Genomic DNA, 16,708 nt, shown 5'->3' on the forward strand with positions numbered 1-16,708 from the left:
GTATCTAACTCGCTAAAACCAATGGACGGACTGAATCTGTCAACCTGAACCGTACTAGCTTTATGGCTATTATCAATGCCTTAACGTCATCATTTTGGCTGAAAATTTGCAGAGATGATCTATACACTAATACCTAAAAACTGAACGGTCGAGATGTGGATATGCGACCGAAAAGTGACCGAAAACTCGAACTTCACAAGTTAATTTCAAAGCGGAGCTCTGCTCTGGATAGGATCTGTTTATATATATTCATTTGTCCAGTTGTTCTAAGTAAGTTCTAAATATCCAATTATAACTTTATTCTCAAATGATATACTACCATATCGAATCCAATGTCCAAAGGCCTAGAAGTCTAATATATAATCGCTACGATTAATTTGATCCTCTCATATCACATTTCTCAATCTCTCATTCTCTAACCTTTAATACTACCATATTAAGCTAGTATTTATAGCTAAGCCATCAAATAAGTCAATCACTTTGAATCTATTCTATATTTTGGTTTTTGAATATTGGTTTTGGATTTGATTATTGTATTTTAAATTTAGAATATGCTTATTTAATATAATTTTTATTATTTAGATTGAATTTTACTAGAATTTTTTTTCATAAATAGTATGTTAATATAATATAGGTTAAAATCGCCTAACCGACCGAACCAAACCATCTTTAATTGGATTGGATTGGATCGGGTTAAGGTTTTTTTTTTTTAATGGCCGGTTGTCCAAAATGCTTAAACCGCTCACTTTAGTATAGAGACGGTTTAGAGTCAAAACTAATCCAACCCAATCCGTGTGCAGCCCTAGTCAAAGTCACAAATATGAAAAAGCACGACAAACAATTTAAGACACTTAACGTTTCTGATAGACTCATTTTGGCTACACAAATAGAATCAAGATAGAGTTGGCAAATCATGAATTGGAAAGGCTTACCTCCATTCATATTGGTTTGGTTGTTAATCAACTTCATTAGATATGGTAATAAGTCCGGCCAATCATAACTTGCTATTGATGCTACAACCATTCTAATTGCTGTACAAATTTTCCTATGAGGATCATCTAATGAAAACAAAAGAAGTTTGCGCACAACCACCTGAAAATGTAACCATTACTTAATTAGATGTAGGAGGAGATTAAGGTATATTAGTTTTGACTGTATGATAAAGTTACTCTTAACTAAAGGTCAAATGCATTGTCAAGATTAACTACTATTGAAAAAAAAAAAAAAAAACGAGAGGCAAACACAGAGCATGAGAGTGCATGACGTCTGACTTGAATGCATATACTCTCGCAAGCGTACGAATCGTGTCAAGATAGGGAAGTATTAAGCCCAAAATTATCGTACCACAGGGATTAGTGGCTAATCCACAATCCTTAGATAGTCGGAACTAGAGTCACTAAGCAAATAAAGGAAAAAGAAAAGTAAATAAAATAAAAATGCTATTCTAAGGCACCAAGCCTTAGCAATGCTCGACTTTGGTTTTCACCAAAGCCTAATCAAAACTAAGAGCCTAGTGGTAGATATGCACAAATGAGTCGAAAATTGTAGAAAGTTTTGAATTGTGAATTAACTAAATTAAACGCAATCGAAAAGTAAACTAAACAACTAATTAACGAACTAGAAAATTAAATTTGGGTTTTCAAATTAATGGAAACATGGGAGTGTCGGGTGATTCACACTAACTATCTTGCAAATATCGATGTCAATTTCACAAATGCATGCATTTCCTATATGTGTCGAGTCCCGTATCTAGTACTGGTTAAGGCTACTAAACCAATTATCATTTCGGTGTTTTGACTATGCCGGTTAAGGCCACAATCAACTCTCTAAATTGGGCATTACGCCGATTAAGGCCGCAATATCCAAAATTAGAGGTCTAGAGAGCAAGATAATAGAGACCCAACCAAGCTTAGCTACGATTAAGCTAGCTAATGGTTACCACACTTAAATCCTAGATGCCACAAGATTAATAAGTTGTCAATTTATCAATCTATTCATCACAATTGCCCACAACATAATTTCAAAGGGTGACAAAGCCTAGAAACATGCTTCTACGGACCAATAAATTCGGATTTAAAGCATACACAATGAAATTGCATTTATTTCATTTAAAGCATCAATAATTATACAAGATGAGTTAGGGCTTCTCAACCCTAACTCCCAAATTGAACTACTCACTATCCATAGTCAAATACATCATCAATAGCAAATAAAATTATGGAATAGATAATAAGGAAGAGAGGGGAGAGTTGGCTTGGTCACTTCTAGCTATGAGCTAGTATGAACCAATTAATTTATTCACCCAACTACCCAAAATAGAGGTGTGGTGCTCTTGATGATGATTCTTTGAAGCTTGAGTGAGAAATCCTCCAAATACCCACAAGAAAAGTAAAGAAAATAAGAGAAATGAAAGGGTGGAAAGGAGAGGGCAGCAACCCTCCCCCTATGGAAACTGGGAAGTTCGGCGCTGTAGAAGGTAGGTATGATTATGAGTATGGGTTCCCTTTTTAATTGTGGCCATCCTCAGTTGGAAGAGGCAAATGAGAGATAAGGTGATGCGCACGTGTCAGCAATTGATTGGTGCCAAAGAAAAGGAAGGAAATGGTCTGGCGTGCAAGAATATGGTATGGATGGCCATGTGTCATCATTTAATTGGCTAATTCAATTAAACATAATGTTTAATTGATGCACCATTATTAATGGGCAGGGCCGTGCCGGGCAGGGCCAAAACATATTTTTTTTTATTTTTCGGGCAGGGCCGGGCTTCTCTTAAAAATCAAGGCCCAGGGCCTTACGGGCTTTTTCGGGCCGGACCGGGCTTTTTTGGGTGGACAGGGCCGAGCCCATTATATTTATATGTCATATTATTTTGTTAGAAAAAATACAAAAAGCTATGAAAAAATTATGATATGTTAATGATTGACCAAAATAAAATACAAAATTAAAAAAACAAATGACCTAATGCAATAATTAGTTCAATATAACTACATAAAAAGATATTAATACAAGAATTGAATGGGCTTTCGGGTGGGCTTATAAGGCCTGGCCGGGCGGGCTTTAATGGGCATATAACTGGCCGGGCCTGGGCTTTGAACCCTCCGCCCTAGCCCTGCCTCGTGCCCAATAGGCAGGGCCAAGATGGGCTTTGCTGCGGGCAGGGCCGGGCGGGCGCCCATGGGCTTTTAGGCCCGCGGGCCAAATGATGACCCCTAGATGCACCTCTCACGTGATGATAGCACAGATGCTAAACTTCAATGATTAATTAATCATTATCCAATGATTAATTAATCATTAATTAATGAAATCAATCTTTTCTTCATTTCTTAATCATTTGCTCCGATTTCGCACCAACTTCTCACGATTTCCGTAATTCCATTTATTTCCTACAAAATAAATAAAAATAGATTAACTATATATTAATTAACTTGAGGATTAGCTTAATTCTAGTATTTTAGATATAATTACACGTATAAAAATGCGTAGAATCAACATCCAGGTTTGGGAGAGCTGGATTTACTCCACATTTCTTGTGAAAATATTATCACGCTAACTTGGGAATTCAAATGATAGTTGCAGTTGATGGAGTTTATTGCAAACAAAATTCAAATTTAAAAAAGGAGGATGATCAACAGCTTGTAGCTCACGTGTTGAGAGGAAGCATGAAGCTTCTAAAACAAAAGTGTTCAACTTTTCTTATCTGAAGAATTTAACTCTTAGTGGGTTCATCATAAATGGACTCTAGGTTTGTTAGACATTTTAAGGAAATAATCTCCAAGGGATAAACATGGAGTCAACCCCACGTTGGAAAGAAAGAGGATGGTGTTTCAAAAGCAAGTCTGGTCATGCATTCAAACAAAGGCAAAATCAGATTGACCTATCCACAAAATGGGATTGACTGCACCTCTTGGAGATTCAAAATGCAATTATGGCAGCTCACAAATTAGCCACGTTGAAATAAAAGAAACTAACAACCTCAACGGAGCTCAGGATCACATATTTGAAATTTGAAGTTTATGGAATCCATTCAAATTCAAATTTTGGATATCCTCGAAGCTTATCTCTAGCTGATCCCAAGTCCATATAAAATGGAGGATTTTGCATCAAACGAGGAGGCGAGCAGAAGCATAAAAGGCTAGAGAGCGGCAGTAGAAAAGGCTGGAGAGAAGAAACAAGAAATACATCAAGAAAGAGGCGAAGCCTTGCTACAAAAGAAGGAGAAGCGTTCAGAGATTTTGATCGTGCTTCAAGGGGCCAACAAGTGTCGAGGAGCCAACAAGCAGATACAAAGGTTGAGGTCTCTCTGATCCACCAGTGGTACTTCTTTTCTTTTTACAGCGTCTCTTTTACTTGTGTCACCATGGAGCTATGGAGGTCCCCGGAGCGGTCGCAATCTCGTTTACGATACATGTGTATCAACAAGTGCATGACCAATCTGGTGGAATTTCTTTTTAAGCCTTGTTGAGTACTAACAAGTGCTTTGCAGCAGCAAACAGAGTGTCAACATACAAGGCTCCAATGCCCATTTGCTTCCACAACAGCTGTTTTGCAGACCAACAACGGTCACCACCAAAAGCCTTCTACCTCCTGCGTTCCTTTCCACAGCAACAAAACAAATGGCCTTGCACCACTTGCAAAACAAGCCACACAAAGAACAGACCAATACTTCTAGCAACCTGCAAGCAAGGAGGGAAGGAGATCAGAAACTTGAAGACCAAGAGCTGAAGCTTTTCACTTCTCCGGACCCACCTTGTCAACTGAATCCCAGCGGTGAAATGGCGTTCACTGTCAAAGTCCTTCCTTACACTTGCACCTGCATCATATACAAAGGCTCTGTCAAACATGGGATTATAAAGAATTGCTAAAAGAAGACGATACAATTGATCATTGACACAAATTGATTATTGTTCTCAGTCTAAAAAAAAAAAAGAGAAGATGACGTTCATGTGAAAGACAAAGGCAAAAGATATAATTCTTTGAAACCATAAATGTGTAAGTGTTGTATGATGCAACTTTTTCTTTTTGAAAGCTAAATGACAAAGAACGAGGCTATCTCCAGGTGTTTTGAAGAATCACAAAATATATGTTATGAAGCTAGGGAAGAAAGGTTGATTTGTTAAAGCATGCTGCAAGTTCACATGGCATGCAAGTCAAACAACAAAAGACCAAGTAAGATGCCTAGCTACGTGGTCTTTTCTCAATCAAAATAAAACAAAATCAAGGCATAATGCAAAGGCTACTAGTCCATGGTGGATAATCTTTTGAAGCAAAAAAAGACTAGTACCGGTATAAAACAAAGAGACCAAGCGGTGGTGTTGTAGACAAATATAAATCAATTGAGCTTTGATAATTGAATTATATGCCATGGTAACAACTCACCTTTTGGGAAGCCATGTTCAAGTTGATATGCCCGCACACAAAGAACAAAAGTCTTAATCAAGCACTTGAAATTCATGTGGATTGGTAGCTACAAGACAACAAATTTCAATGAGGTAGCAATTACCCGTTGTAGTGCTCACCAGGCGTTCAGGAGAGAAGCAATGCAATCCCAACAAAGGAAATGGAAGAATACGGAGACCAAAAATTGCACCAAATTTTGATAAAGAGTGCTAGCAATTGAAAACAAACAAGATTAATTGTCAGAAACTTTTTTCTCTGAATCAAAGAGGCTCAGGAAGAAAGAGTCGCTACCCAATACACATCCCGGATTGTTTGAAGTGCAGAATCAGGATGTAACCCCCTTTACTCATATGGGGCAGGATATTATGACTCCACCTCTGAATCGAGCTGATAGAATTGATCTCCATCTCCGATTCAATCTCTAATCCAAGCTGATGCTCACTCTGAAAGTTTTCGAGTTTAGCAAATTTGCCAAAGTGGAGATGACGTCTACCAAGTGGCTTCTGGGGTTGAATTTGTCGGAGACATGAGCTGGGTTTTCCATTGGGTGTCCATATCATTTCACCTCTGGCCTGTCTGAAGTGTTCATCGACAAATTAAAAAGGCAGCACAAAACCCATTTTAAATGCTCATTTCAAAGCTCGACACATTTAGGTGCCCATTTCAAAGCAGGGGATGCTTTACAAAAATCGGGTGTCCAAAAATGGGTTCTTTTGATGGGTTCAAAAATATATTTCCGTTGAATAAAAAGATCGGTATAAAATTGAAAATCCCAAAAGTACAAACTACAATGGTTTTAATCCCTTCAAAGAGTATGTATGCAGTCTAGCGACCCACTAGATGCAACCACAACTCCAAACAGAATCCTTGACTCCACCAGTCAAATTTGGCCAGTTTCAAATGAATCACTGACTCCAGTCAAATTTTCTCAACACCACAAAAATCAAATCCATTCCAAATCACACAAATAAAGTCCAAACCAAATTCAAGGGCTTTAAACCCTCTCCCAAACACAAATTCAAAATAAATTGGTCATCTACCCATTTAAATCTTAAATGCCGGAACTACATGTGATTTGATCCCTCAGAGGGTATGTAGGCAATCTAGAACCAAATTTATCTAGATGCAACCGCATCCTAAACATAAAATCGAATCTCTGATTCACTTCAACCAAATTCACCCAAACACTATTCTCATTCAAAAATCACAGCCATCCAATGAGTCATCCACTCATCGAAACTCTTGAACTACGAGTCGCTTGATCCCTCTCCAAGGGTACGTAGACAACCCATTCAACTATCCGGAAGCAGCCGCAAAAAACAAACAAACACACATCACATCAATTGGTTTCTTCATAAATTGAATCAAATAGTGTTTCGCTATAAAAATGGATCGTAATTAAGAGACGCATTCTGTTTTGAATGGGTCGAACCCAAAATAATAAAAACTCTATTCACTAAATGAATACGAGTGAAATTATGTTGTGTGAAATTTTCGCTCACTGTGCAATTTTTACCTAACTACTACATATTATAAAGTACTGAATTTTCACCAACTTACTTCACCAGCAAGTACACCCACTGTTAAATATATACCACAACAACATCAAAAGTAGATAATCTAAAATAACAAAACACTATCAAATTATGGGAGTCGATCGATATCCAAAAACGTAGATGCACAATGTCAGTTAAAAAAATAACGAACAAAAAAAAAACATATAGGTCATAACTCCAGAACAACATAGGAAGAAAAGAGAAAAGCTACTAATACAAAGGTAGGCAACTAAAATTATAGATACATGCCCAACTTGTTATCAAAGTCTCTGGAAAGTGAATACAAATTAACTATCAAGGTCAACAGTATTACAAATTTAAGCACTTGAAAATGTCAACTGCTGGGAATACCTTCTCATCATTTGAAACATCAGGGTGTTCAAATGCTTCATCGCCCTCGTTCCAGTGTTTTTTTAATAAACTGCTTAAGAAGGACAGCAGCTAGCTAGCAAAATCTGAAACATGAAAATCTGTAAAATACATGAACTAACATGGGACAATCCAAAATCTGAAACATCAAAATCTGTAAAATACATGAACCAGCACGGGACAATGATATACCAAGTATAGCAGCCACAATGATACGTGCAACTTCACTAATATTTGAAGATATCAAATATCTGATGAATTGCTTTGTGTTATTGGAAATTACCTCTTATGGAACAAAAAACCAAGTATTGAATGATAGAGAGAGAGTTTTCCTTTTCACGATTGCTTGTGACATGAAAAAGACCAAGTAGCTCAATGAAAAACAAACTAACACAAGCCAAGCAAACCTGACCTTACAGAAATTTTAAAAATTGATTGCATTTAATTCATGCTCAATCCAAAGGTATACCAACACAAGCCAAGCCAAAGTGACATTACATAAAGTTTTAAAAATTTTGTTTGCAGTTAATTATGGATATGCTATATTTGATGACTAGCTTACCTGCAGACTAGTGGTTGGAGGAATGCATATGTTGATAGTTGACATGTAAGGTCTCTTACTGTCTAGGTGATGCAAACTTCAATTTCAAAACAACACTAGCAATTGTGAAGAAAAACACCCACTTGTCAAAGAAACAAGTGGGTAAATGCCTAGCTAGTATTAAATGCCTCAAGTAAAAAGAAACTACTACTAGAGAACATAAATATACTGCTACTGATGAGCATAAATAAAGTGCTACATAGTAAGATGTAACATTTTGTAAACTGGCAACCAGTGCACCAAATAAAGATTGTTTTCTCCTTTTCTTTTACTTTTTCTTTTTTCTTTTTTCATAGTTAACATGCATATAGATAGATCTAGCTAGAGGAGTGTCAAGCAATTGCTTTGAGGTTTTACAAGGAAACAACTCCCTGTTCCAACAGAATCCTGTAGCTTCTACCAAAATACATTTGTCAAGCTTCAGACACTAAACTTCTAACATGAATTGTTGACTAAAATATATATGCACCAATATTATTACAATTCTAGATACAGATTGCAGAAAAAGAAACAACCCACCACTCATACAGAATCGTGCAAAGCCAACTTCTGACCACCAGTACGTTGAACTCATTTTGCATCTACAAATCCCTTCTCCTGGTAAAATACAATTATCAAGCTTCAGACACCAAACATTAAATGGAATCTGTAACTGGAATATAGAGGCATTGACAACCACAAAGTGACTAAGACCCTTACATTCTTTATATATTATCTAATTGATATAAAAATCTCTGAACAATCTGACCTCTTTGTCGATTTCTCCACTCTTCTCCTTCAACTTCTTAAGAGAAGTTCTGACTTTAACTTGGTCGTTGTTAACGCCTTCAATGGTTTGGCGCAATTCTTTAACTTTGGCATCTACCTCTTGAAGAAGAGGCAACTCCTTTTCTCTTGCTTCATTGAAGTCTGCAATCTCAGCATTCAACTACAAAACAAAGCATTGGTGAATTGATGCACAACTAAATAGTGACCCTTTAGTTTATTATAAGATACCATATCTCTATATGATATACCTGGGAAACCTAACCTTGCAACAATTCGTGCTGCTCCTCAATATCTGTTAATGGATTCATAAGTTCGGTGAGTAGATTTACTTTTGTTTCTCTGATAATGGATTCGTGCTGCTCCTCAATATGTGTCTCAATTCATTCACATCAATGACCATGAACTTTTTCTCAACCCAAAACTTAAATCCCCAATTCAAAATTTATGCAAACTTAATTAAAATAATATCTAAAATTTTTGAAGTACCAAAGCTCTCGGATTTGGTTGGTTTCCAGATTAGTTTCTCTAGAAGAATTCCACGCCCATTCAAACCAATATGTAGTTAGAACCAAAATAAAGCAAAAGGCACATTGCAGACATCAATCAAACAAAAGTAGTCACAAATCGAAAAAGAAAATACAATCCTAGAAAACACATGAAAATGAACAAGAACAACATTATTACAGACCTGATAAGCCATTCTTTCAAGGTTTCTGGCCCCATAGAAGAGCTTCACTTTGAATCCCTCATCAACATTAAACCCTAATTCAATCAAAGACCTGATCGGACTCCAGAACAGAAATTGAAACATGTTAACAATCGAATTCATTCTATTGCCTCAAAATTAGTGAATCCAAAATCAATTGAATGGCAACAAACCTGATTCCAGATCCTGTTGTGAAAATTAGAACCGTAGGATAATTCTCCAGCGGTTCGATCTGATCAATCTCGAAGCCTTTCTCCATGACCTGGGTTAGCTTCACAACGTCCCCCTTCTTCAACCCTCACAGCAGCTCAGCGATGGACCATGAAGCAAAAGGGTTCTGTTCGCGAATTAAAATAGCGCTTTTTGAATGCTGCGCTCGTAAAAGAATTTGGTTTTTAATTTTGAAACCAACCCGCCTACTCTAAGAGAAAATTCCCTCCATTTAGCTGAAAAGTTTTGGTCACTAAAGCATAACCATGTATTATAAAGTCTAGAAACATCAGTGACCCAACATAAATGGTCACTAGTACTAAAACGTTCAGTCATTAAAAGTGTTAGTGATAATAGCGGTCACTAATTCAATACTATTTGTGACCAACATTGATGTGGTCATTGACAATTTGGTCACTAATGCTAGAATTTATTGTAGTGTGCGCTATTTTAGAACATCCAGCTCATGTTGCTTTTCAATGACTTTAGAATATTTAGCTACCATTGTACTGTTAGCATTGAATTTTAACTAGGGCTACAAACAACGTTTTTTTTTTTTTTTTTTTTTTGAAAATAAACAAACAACTCTTTCTTTGTTGCGAAGAATTTTGTTGCCGACTTTAAATGTAGAAGTGTAGACCTAAAATTGAGTGAATGAGAATGACTTAATTTGCTGATAAGACTGATAATTTTATTAAATGTGTATGAGACAGACTAATAGGTCATATACTTTGACGGGAGACCAAAATAAACCTTAAATATGGTGCTTTAACTGCTTAGCTTCCATCCCTCTTTCGTAAGTGTAAAAACAACCTAAATATCTCCCACCTAATTAATAAATTTACTATATACTAAAGATGAGTTCACTGTTGATAAGGCAACAGTGCGGAACAGTGCCTGGGGCCGGAAAGGACGGTTCTACCCTCCTTTGAGATCTGTCTATCGATCTGATCTTCTTCTTCTCTCTTCTAAAGCAGATCCCTCACCCCCAAGTTAAAATCCACCTCAAAACCCAAAAATCACTACAAAAAAGAGCAACAGAGAAAGAGAGTTGTGAGCAGCAAGAACATTGTAGACCTCAGTCTCTACTCCATTACTTTTCCATTTCCAGAAGAAGCCTTTATCAACATCAGTCTCTCTCATTCGCCGACATCAACAGCACCCAGCAACATCCCCATCACTCATAACTTGGTAAGATTTTATAGTGATAGAATAGAATTAGCCCAATCTAATAAGCACTGATTTTTTTATCAAACAATTACGATAATTTGTTTTACCAGATTGTTCATCTGTACCCAAAATGATGTTGTATCTCTAAGGGCAAGAAACCATCTGATTCAAATTGTTTGATTCCTTTTTTATTGGAGTGGGAGATTATTCAGTTGCTTTTATTCTATCATTAATTTGTCCATTTAGTCCGTTTGACAGCTTTGAAAATTTTTCTCTTTTACTGTTTCTGCTACTTTTGATATACTTTGGTTTCTGATTGATTTTTTTTTTTGCTTATTGTTCATCTTCAATTGATATAGATCTTTACAGTTTAGAAATTTGGTTTGTCTTCCACTTCCAAATCTGGTTGATTAATTGAAAGCACTTGAAGCTATTTGATTAATTGTATGCTGGTTTTACTGTTTATATATATATATTCTTTGATCCGTGTGTTTCAGTTTGCAAAGAAAAAGAATGTCTACCAATATTAACCATAGCATTTATTCATATGAATATCAAACTATAACCAAATGAGTTAATATATTTCATATCAAGATTTGCAAAAAGCATATACAGTTTACTACTTCATATCCTTTTGGTAATTAACCAATGCTAACAATTGTATTTATCCATATTCTGTAATAGATGAACCTCATTCTGAAAACTACCAGCTTCAGTTCTATCTCAAAAACCGAAATCAGTCAGTAACAATAGAGAAGTGAACAATAATTTGGTCTTCTATGTGTGAAAGGTGAGTGAAGTTTTAAGTAAAAAATTTTATTTGTGCATTAACATCGATGCTTTTCTAAAATTTATTATGTATTTTGACTTTTCTCTCTTTAATAGATTTTTGAACAATCTTCATATCACTAACTTTTGTTATTTTACATACACTTTTCTCTCGCTCGAGGTGATTTGTATTTCCTGTCACCAATGATTTTCCTTTTCGTGGTTTATACATGGATATCTATGAATGTTTTTAAGTACGATGTCAGGATCATAAGTTCATAACATATGGGACTGTTTTAGACAATATCATTTATCTTAATATGGTTCTCAGTATGAAACATTTTTTGCTGCTCCTGTAGGTTATGTGAAATTTGGACATAACAGAGAAGACAATGCAGTAGTGCATCATGAATGGGCCTCCGCAGCTCAGTGAGTTCATTAGCTTTTGAACAACCATTCGATTAGCTTTGGAAAAGGTTGAAGAAGGCAGAGGACCTTGGTAAGTGTTAGTTTCTCAATTTTGAATTAGGTCCTATCAAACACTAATTGTGAATACAAGATGAAGATGAATTTGCCTTCATTTACATTCATGAACTTCTATATATACGCTTTGATCATCTGCAATAGGTGGTAGTGATCTCCCTGTATTTAGTTACATGAAGTTATGGTAGCGATTTCTTTGCTGATTTTTATGGCACGTATGATGACTTTCAATGGAAACTGATATATATTTTTTTCTTTTCATGTTTATCTGATTGTAAAGATGATGGCTCAGCAGAATCGATTTTCATTTTCAGTGTTGGCATATTTATTCATCAATTCCTTTCAAATCTGTTTTCGGAACAAAGTCTTTACCTTATGCTTTACATTATATTATACATGCTCATCTCATTTACATTGGTTTTGCTGTATGATGCGTACTTGATTATCTCTGCCTTTTAGTTGATGCTCTCTATCAAATTGCTATTCACTCCCATTTATTGTCAATCTCAATTTTCACTTTGTTGCCTCTTGCTTCTGCTGAACTGAGTTACAAGGGGCAAGGATTTGGATAGTTTATTCTTTTTTTACTGTTATTATATGTAAAGTGCTGAGTATGCAGGTTATCTGCATTGAATTTTATATGCTCGATTTATATATGGTTGCTTAGAAATTGAAAGAATGCCGCTGCATTAGTTTGGTTGCAATAAGGAAGATGCTAACCGTGTTCCTTTTTAGGTTTACAGTTAAACAGAGCCATAGACCTCGGTGAGAATAACAGTCATATACCATAGGATGAGAAAGGAAGATTTACAAGCAGCAGCAGATGGAAGGTCAGAAAAATTGAAGAAGAGCTGTTAGTGGTAGTAGCAAAGATCATATTGTCAGTATTGGCGGGTGGGTTTCTGCTGGTGTTCTCACATCTCTATGAGCAACTGATATTGAGGCCTAAAGGGCTAAGATCAAAGCTCCAAAAGCAAGAAATTAGAGGGCGTCCTCCTTCATTCCTCTTGGGGAATATCCTTGCATAACGCCTTCAAAGCAAGGTCCACTCAACAGCAACAAAGACTACAGATCCTTAAAAGCCTCAGCATGATGATCGTCATGTACCTTCTATTTGTCACCAATGACCTTCAAAAATCTTCCCCCACGGAGTGAAGAAGTGAATATGGTACGTGTGTTTATTATTATGCATTAGTTCATATATTATGCCAAAGACGATTATTTCAACATGAAAAGACGATTTATTAATTGTCGGTTGATTATTATAGATTATTTATTATGTTGTATTGTTTTAGTTTCTGTAAAGTTTCTAATCATATACTTGAATTTTGTAATTGTGCGTAGAAATGCATATGAGTTCAGAAAAGTATTCCAGTACTGAAGTAGATGTTGAGACCTTTCAGCTCTTGCTCAAGCATGAAAAACTTTCCTGCATCAGCCCAGGTGAACTAATAAAATTACATTCAACTCATACATCATATAACCTACATATTTCTTTAATTTGTTTCTTTTCAAAATTTAAATGCTCTAGGTCCTGTCTGTATTGGCCTTTTCCACAAAAAAGGGGAATCCTTTGTTACAATAGAAGGGTCGTTATATGCAATTTATTGTTTTTTGGGTTTGATTCGATGGCTTTCTGTCTTTGCTTTGTTTCACATGTCAGTATGTCGCATAGTTTCCACTTCTGTCGGGGCTGCGGAGGCTTTACCTTTTTTTTTTTTTTTTTTTTTTTTAAGGAGCTCTACTTTGAATATGCAGAAACCTATAATCCGACTGCATGATTTTCTGAATGGAGTTGGAGACATTCGAGCACGGCACAAAATTCTATTGTAGAATCACAATCACCCTCAGTGCCCGCAACAATGTAGCTGCTAGCAGCGGTGAAGAGTTCTTGGACCAATTGAAGAAGTTGAGAAGGGAAACTTGATGTATAAGCTTGAAGTGTTCTTGAACTCTTGAATACTTCATGGCTGGTAGGAGGCAATTGCCACTCTACAAAGCATGAAGGTGACGACCTTTCAGGTCAATACACAAATGACCCTTGGGGTTGTACGAAATGTTAACCGAACATGTGAAAGATCTGTTTGAAAATAAGAACTTCACTTAATTGATTACTATTAGTTGTTAATTCACTTGGAAAGAAATTACTTGATATTTGTTATACAACCTAAATGCAGTTATACTATTGGCAACAACTTTCTGTTTTTATTTAATCACATCTTAGTTATCTTTGCGAGTCACACAATTAAAAAACGTATGAAATTAATGCTTTCGATGCCGCGGGTTGTCATTCCTAGTTATAAACTAAAGCGTGGTTACTACTAAAACTAATTGGTAATGATCATCGACTTTCAAACTAGATATTTGATATCCCAATTAAGTAGGATGTAATTTCCTCTCTACCAACTAAGCTCCGGATTGGTTTATTAATTACATGGTCTTTCATGAAGTTTCGCATAAACTGCCAGGTTCTATGCTTGTGTTTTATTTTGACTTGGTTTCCAAGTCTTTATGGTCCCCGTACAAGATGTTTCAATTCAATTTGGTATCAAATTCAAAGGTTCAGACACTGAGAAACAGCATTTGGCCAATGACAGCAAAGGCATGACATCACCTAAATCTAAATCTTGGAAGACAAATAAAGAAGTTTGACTGGTTGTAATCCAAAAAAAAAAAAACAAGAAGTTTGACTGGTATCTAAAGCACCACCCAACCACATGCATGCACGTGCATATAAATACATGTCTGTTAGCTGAGCTTTTCATTGCAATACCTTCCAGACAATTTATACCATCTTCTGAGAACTATTTGCATCTCAATCTCCTAAATGAAGCAATCGGCAGAGCTAGTGTTCATCCCATCCCCAGGCATTGGCCACCTCGTGGCTACGGTGGAGGTCGCAAATCTCCTCCTGTCTCGAGATGATCAACTCTTCATCACTGTCCTCATCATAAAGTTCCCGTTCAGCATAGACGGCACCGATGCCTACGTTGAGTCCTTCGCGGACTCTTCCATATCACATCGAATCAAGTTCATCAACCTCCCACAGCAGAATATGGAGACACAAGGTAATAGCACCATCAACTTCTTGAACTTCATTGACAATCAGCAAACCAACGTTAAAGATGTTGTCGCCAAACTCATCGAGTCCGAGACCAAGAATCGACTCGCCGGGTTTGTCATCGACATGTTTTGTACCTCTATGATCGACATAGCCAACGAATTAGGGGTTCCTACCTACATGTTTTTCACATCCCCCGCCTCCATGCTCGGGCTCATGTTCCACCTTCAAGCACTTCGTGATGATCACAACAAGGACTGCATTGAGTTCAAGGACTCAACTGCTGATTTGGTGGTCCCGAGTTACTCCAACCCCTTGCCAGCTGCTAGAATCTTACCTAGTATCCTTTTCGAAAAGGAGACCGGCAACAGGTTCCTCAACTTGGCCAAAAGGTTTAGAGATGTCAAGGGTATTTTGATAAATACATTCACAGAGCTGGAGTCGCATGCCCTTCTTTCTCTCAGTTCCGATGGTAAGATCCCTCCGGTGTATCCGGTGGGACCCATACTAAACGTGAACAGCGATGACAACAATGACCGAGTGGATTCGAAGCAGTCGAAGCAAAAGTCTGATATCTTGAAATGGCTCGATGATCAGCCTCCGTCGTCTGTAGTGTTTCTGTGCTTCGGGAGTATGGGAAGCTTCAGTGAAGACCAGGTGAAAGAGATTGCTCGCGCATTGGAGCATGCAGGGTTTCGGTTCTTGTGGTCCCTACGTCAGCCTCCAACAAAGGGAAAGATTGGAATGCCCAGCGACTATGCCGATCACACAGGGGTGTTACCTGAAGGGTTTCTTGATCGAACGGCTGGGGTCGGAAAAGTTATAGGGTGGGCGCCACAAGTTGCCATATTAGCCCACCCGGCAGTCGGAGGTTTCGTCTCTCACTGTGGGTGGAATTCCACTCTGGAGAGCTTGTGGTTTGGAGTGCCGGTTGCCACGTGGCCCTTGTATGCCGAGCAACAAGCAAATGCATTTCAGCTAGTTACGGAACTAGGGATAGCCGTGGAAATTGATATGAGTTATAGGAAGGATGGTCTAGTTGTTGTGACTGCAGAGAAGATTGAGAGTGGAATAAAGGAGCTAATGGAGCTTGATAGTGATGTAAGGAAGAGGGTGAAACAGATGAGTGATAGCAGCAAGAAAGCTTTGATGGATGGGGGTTCCTCATATGCTGCTTTGGGACACTTCATTGATCAAATTTAAAGTTTATGACCACATTTGGGGAAAATCTTTGATATTGTCTATGATGATAAACTCCATTTAGTGTGTCATATCATATGGCCTTCATGCATGACTTTGAGAGTGTTTGATTCTTATGTTATTTCCTTATATAGGAGCATGGTGAAATGACTATATAGTTCTTTTCCGTTTGTAGAAAGTGCATGTTGTACTGTTTTTGATTATTGAGTCTATTTTTATCAAGTGAGATGCTCTAGGAATGGAAATTCTTATGATTTTTTCTTACATAGAATTAGCTTGGTGAAATAAATATATAGCTAGTTCTTTTCCTTTTGACATGGAGAAATTGTCATGCACTTTATTGATTATTCAGCCTTTATTTTTGTCAAGTGGATGCGTCTCTAGAAACCGAAATATTAATAGGATTCCATTTTTAGACG

General features: G+C 37.0%; 2 protein-coding genes and 3 long non-coding RNA genes across 9 annotated transcripts in view; 2 read left to right on the forward strand and 3 right to left on the reverse strand.

Annotated features, from left to right (window-relative positions):
* LOC133718849 (uncharacterized) overlaps positions 1–16,708 on the reverse strand; it is a 59,083-nt gene that overhangs the window by 31,834 nt on the left and 10,541 nt on the right. The window lies entirely within an intron of this gene.
* LOC133717580 (uncharacterized) lies at positions 3,950–5,966 on the reverse strand. 4 transcript variants are annotated; one of them, XR_009849759.1, is made up of 4 exons: positions 5,689–5,966; positions 5,517–5,606; positions 4,747–4,810; positions 3,950–4,673 (listed from the first exon to the last, which is right to left on the reverse strand). XR_009849759.1 is itself a non-coding variant. In XM_062144301.1 (3 exons), the coding sequence occupies exons 1-3, from the start codon at positions 5,450–5,452 to the stop codon at positions 4,466–4,468; spliced, it is 348 nt and encodes a 115-aa protein (XP_062000285.1). In that variant the 5' UTR covers positions 5,453–5,514; the 3' UTR covers positions 3,950–4,465. The 4 variants fall into 4 exon arrangements, 1 of the variants encoding a protein (XP_062000285.1); XR_009849760.1 differs by having other exon boundaries at positions 5,501–5,606; XR_009849758.1 differs by having other exon boundaries at positions 3,950–4,810; positions 5,501–5,606.
* On the reverse strand, positions 8,372–9,684 carry LOC133714216 (uncharacterized). The gene is made up of 3 exons (XR_009848495.1): positions 8,940–9,684; positions 8,672–8,851; positions 8,372–8,520 (listed from the first exon to the last, which is right to left on the reverse strand). It is a non-coding gene; the product is annotated as an uncharacterized LOC133714216 (long non-coding RNA).
* LOC133717382 (uncharacterized) lies at positions 10,555–14,142 on the forward strand. 2 transcript variants are annotated; one of them, XR_009849588.1, is made up of 6 exons: positions 10,555–10,798; positions 11,462–11,567; positions 11,905–12,044; positions 12,772–13,196; positions 13,373–13,471; positions 13,787–14,142. It is a non-coding gene; the product is annotated as an uncharacterized LOC133717382 (long non-coding RNA). The 2 variants fall into 2 exon arrangements; XR_009849587.1 differs by having other exon boundaries at positions 10,558–10,798; positions 12,764–13,196.
* Positions 14,789–16,604, forward strand: LOC133718190 (putative UDP-glucose flavonoid 3-O-glucosyltransferase 3). The gene has a single exon (XM_062145001.1). It carries the CDS (start codon positions 14,856–14,858, stop codon positions 16,290–16,292), a length of 1,437 nt encoding a protein of 478 aa, XP_062000985.1. The 5' UTR covers positions 14,789–14,855; the 3' UTR covers positions 16,293–16,604.

The sequence above is a fragment of the Rosa rugosa genome, chromosome 6 (assembly GCF_958449725.1).
Source record: "Rosa rugosa chromosome 6, drRosRugo1.1, whole genome shotgun sequence".
NCBI lineage: Eukaryota > Viridiplantae > Streptophyta > Magnoliopsida > Rosales > Rosaceae > Rosa > Rosa rugosa.

What these genes read in the sequence shown, in the direction of transcription:
- LOC133717580 (XM_062144301.1), bottom strand. Translation starts at nt 5,452, where the DNA reads ATGAATTTCAAGTGCTTGATTAAGACTTTTGTTCTTTGTGTGCGGGCA. An exon ending in TGAACATGGCTTCCCAAAAG is followed by an intron (nt 4,811 to 5,376) that starts GTGAGTTGTTAC and finishes TATATGATGCAG; the next exon opens with GTGCAAGTGTAAGGAAGGAC. An exon ending in GCTGGGATTCAGTTGACAAG is followed by an intron (nt 4,674 to 4,746) that starts GTGGGTCCGGAG and finishes CCTTGCTTGCAG; the next exon opens with GTTGCTAGAAGTATTGGTCT.
- LOC133718190 (XM_062145001.1), top strand. Translation starts at nt 14,856, where the DNA reads ATGAAGCAATCGGCAGAGCTAGTGTTCATCCCATCCCCAGGCATTGGC.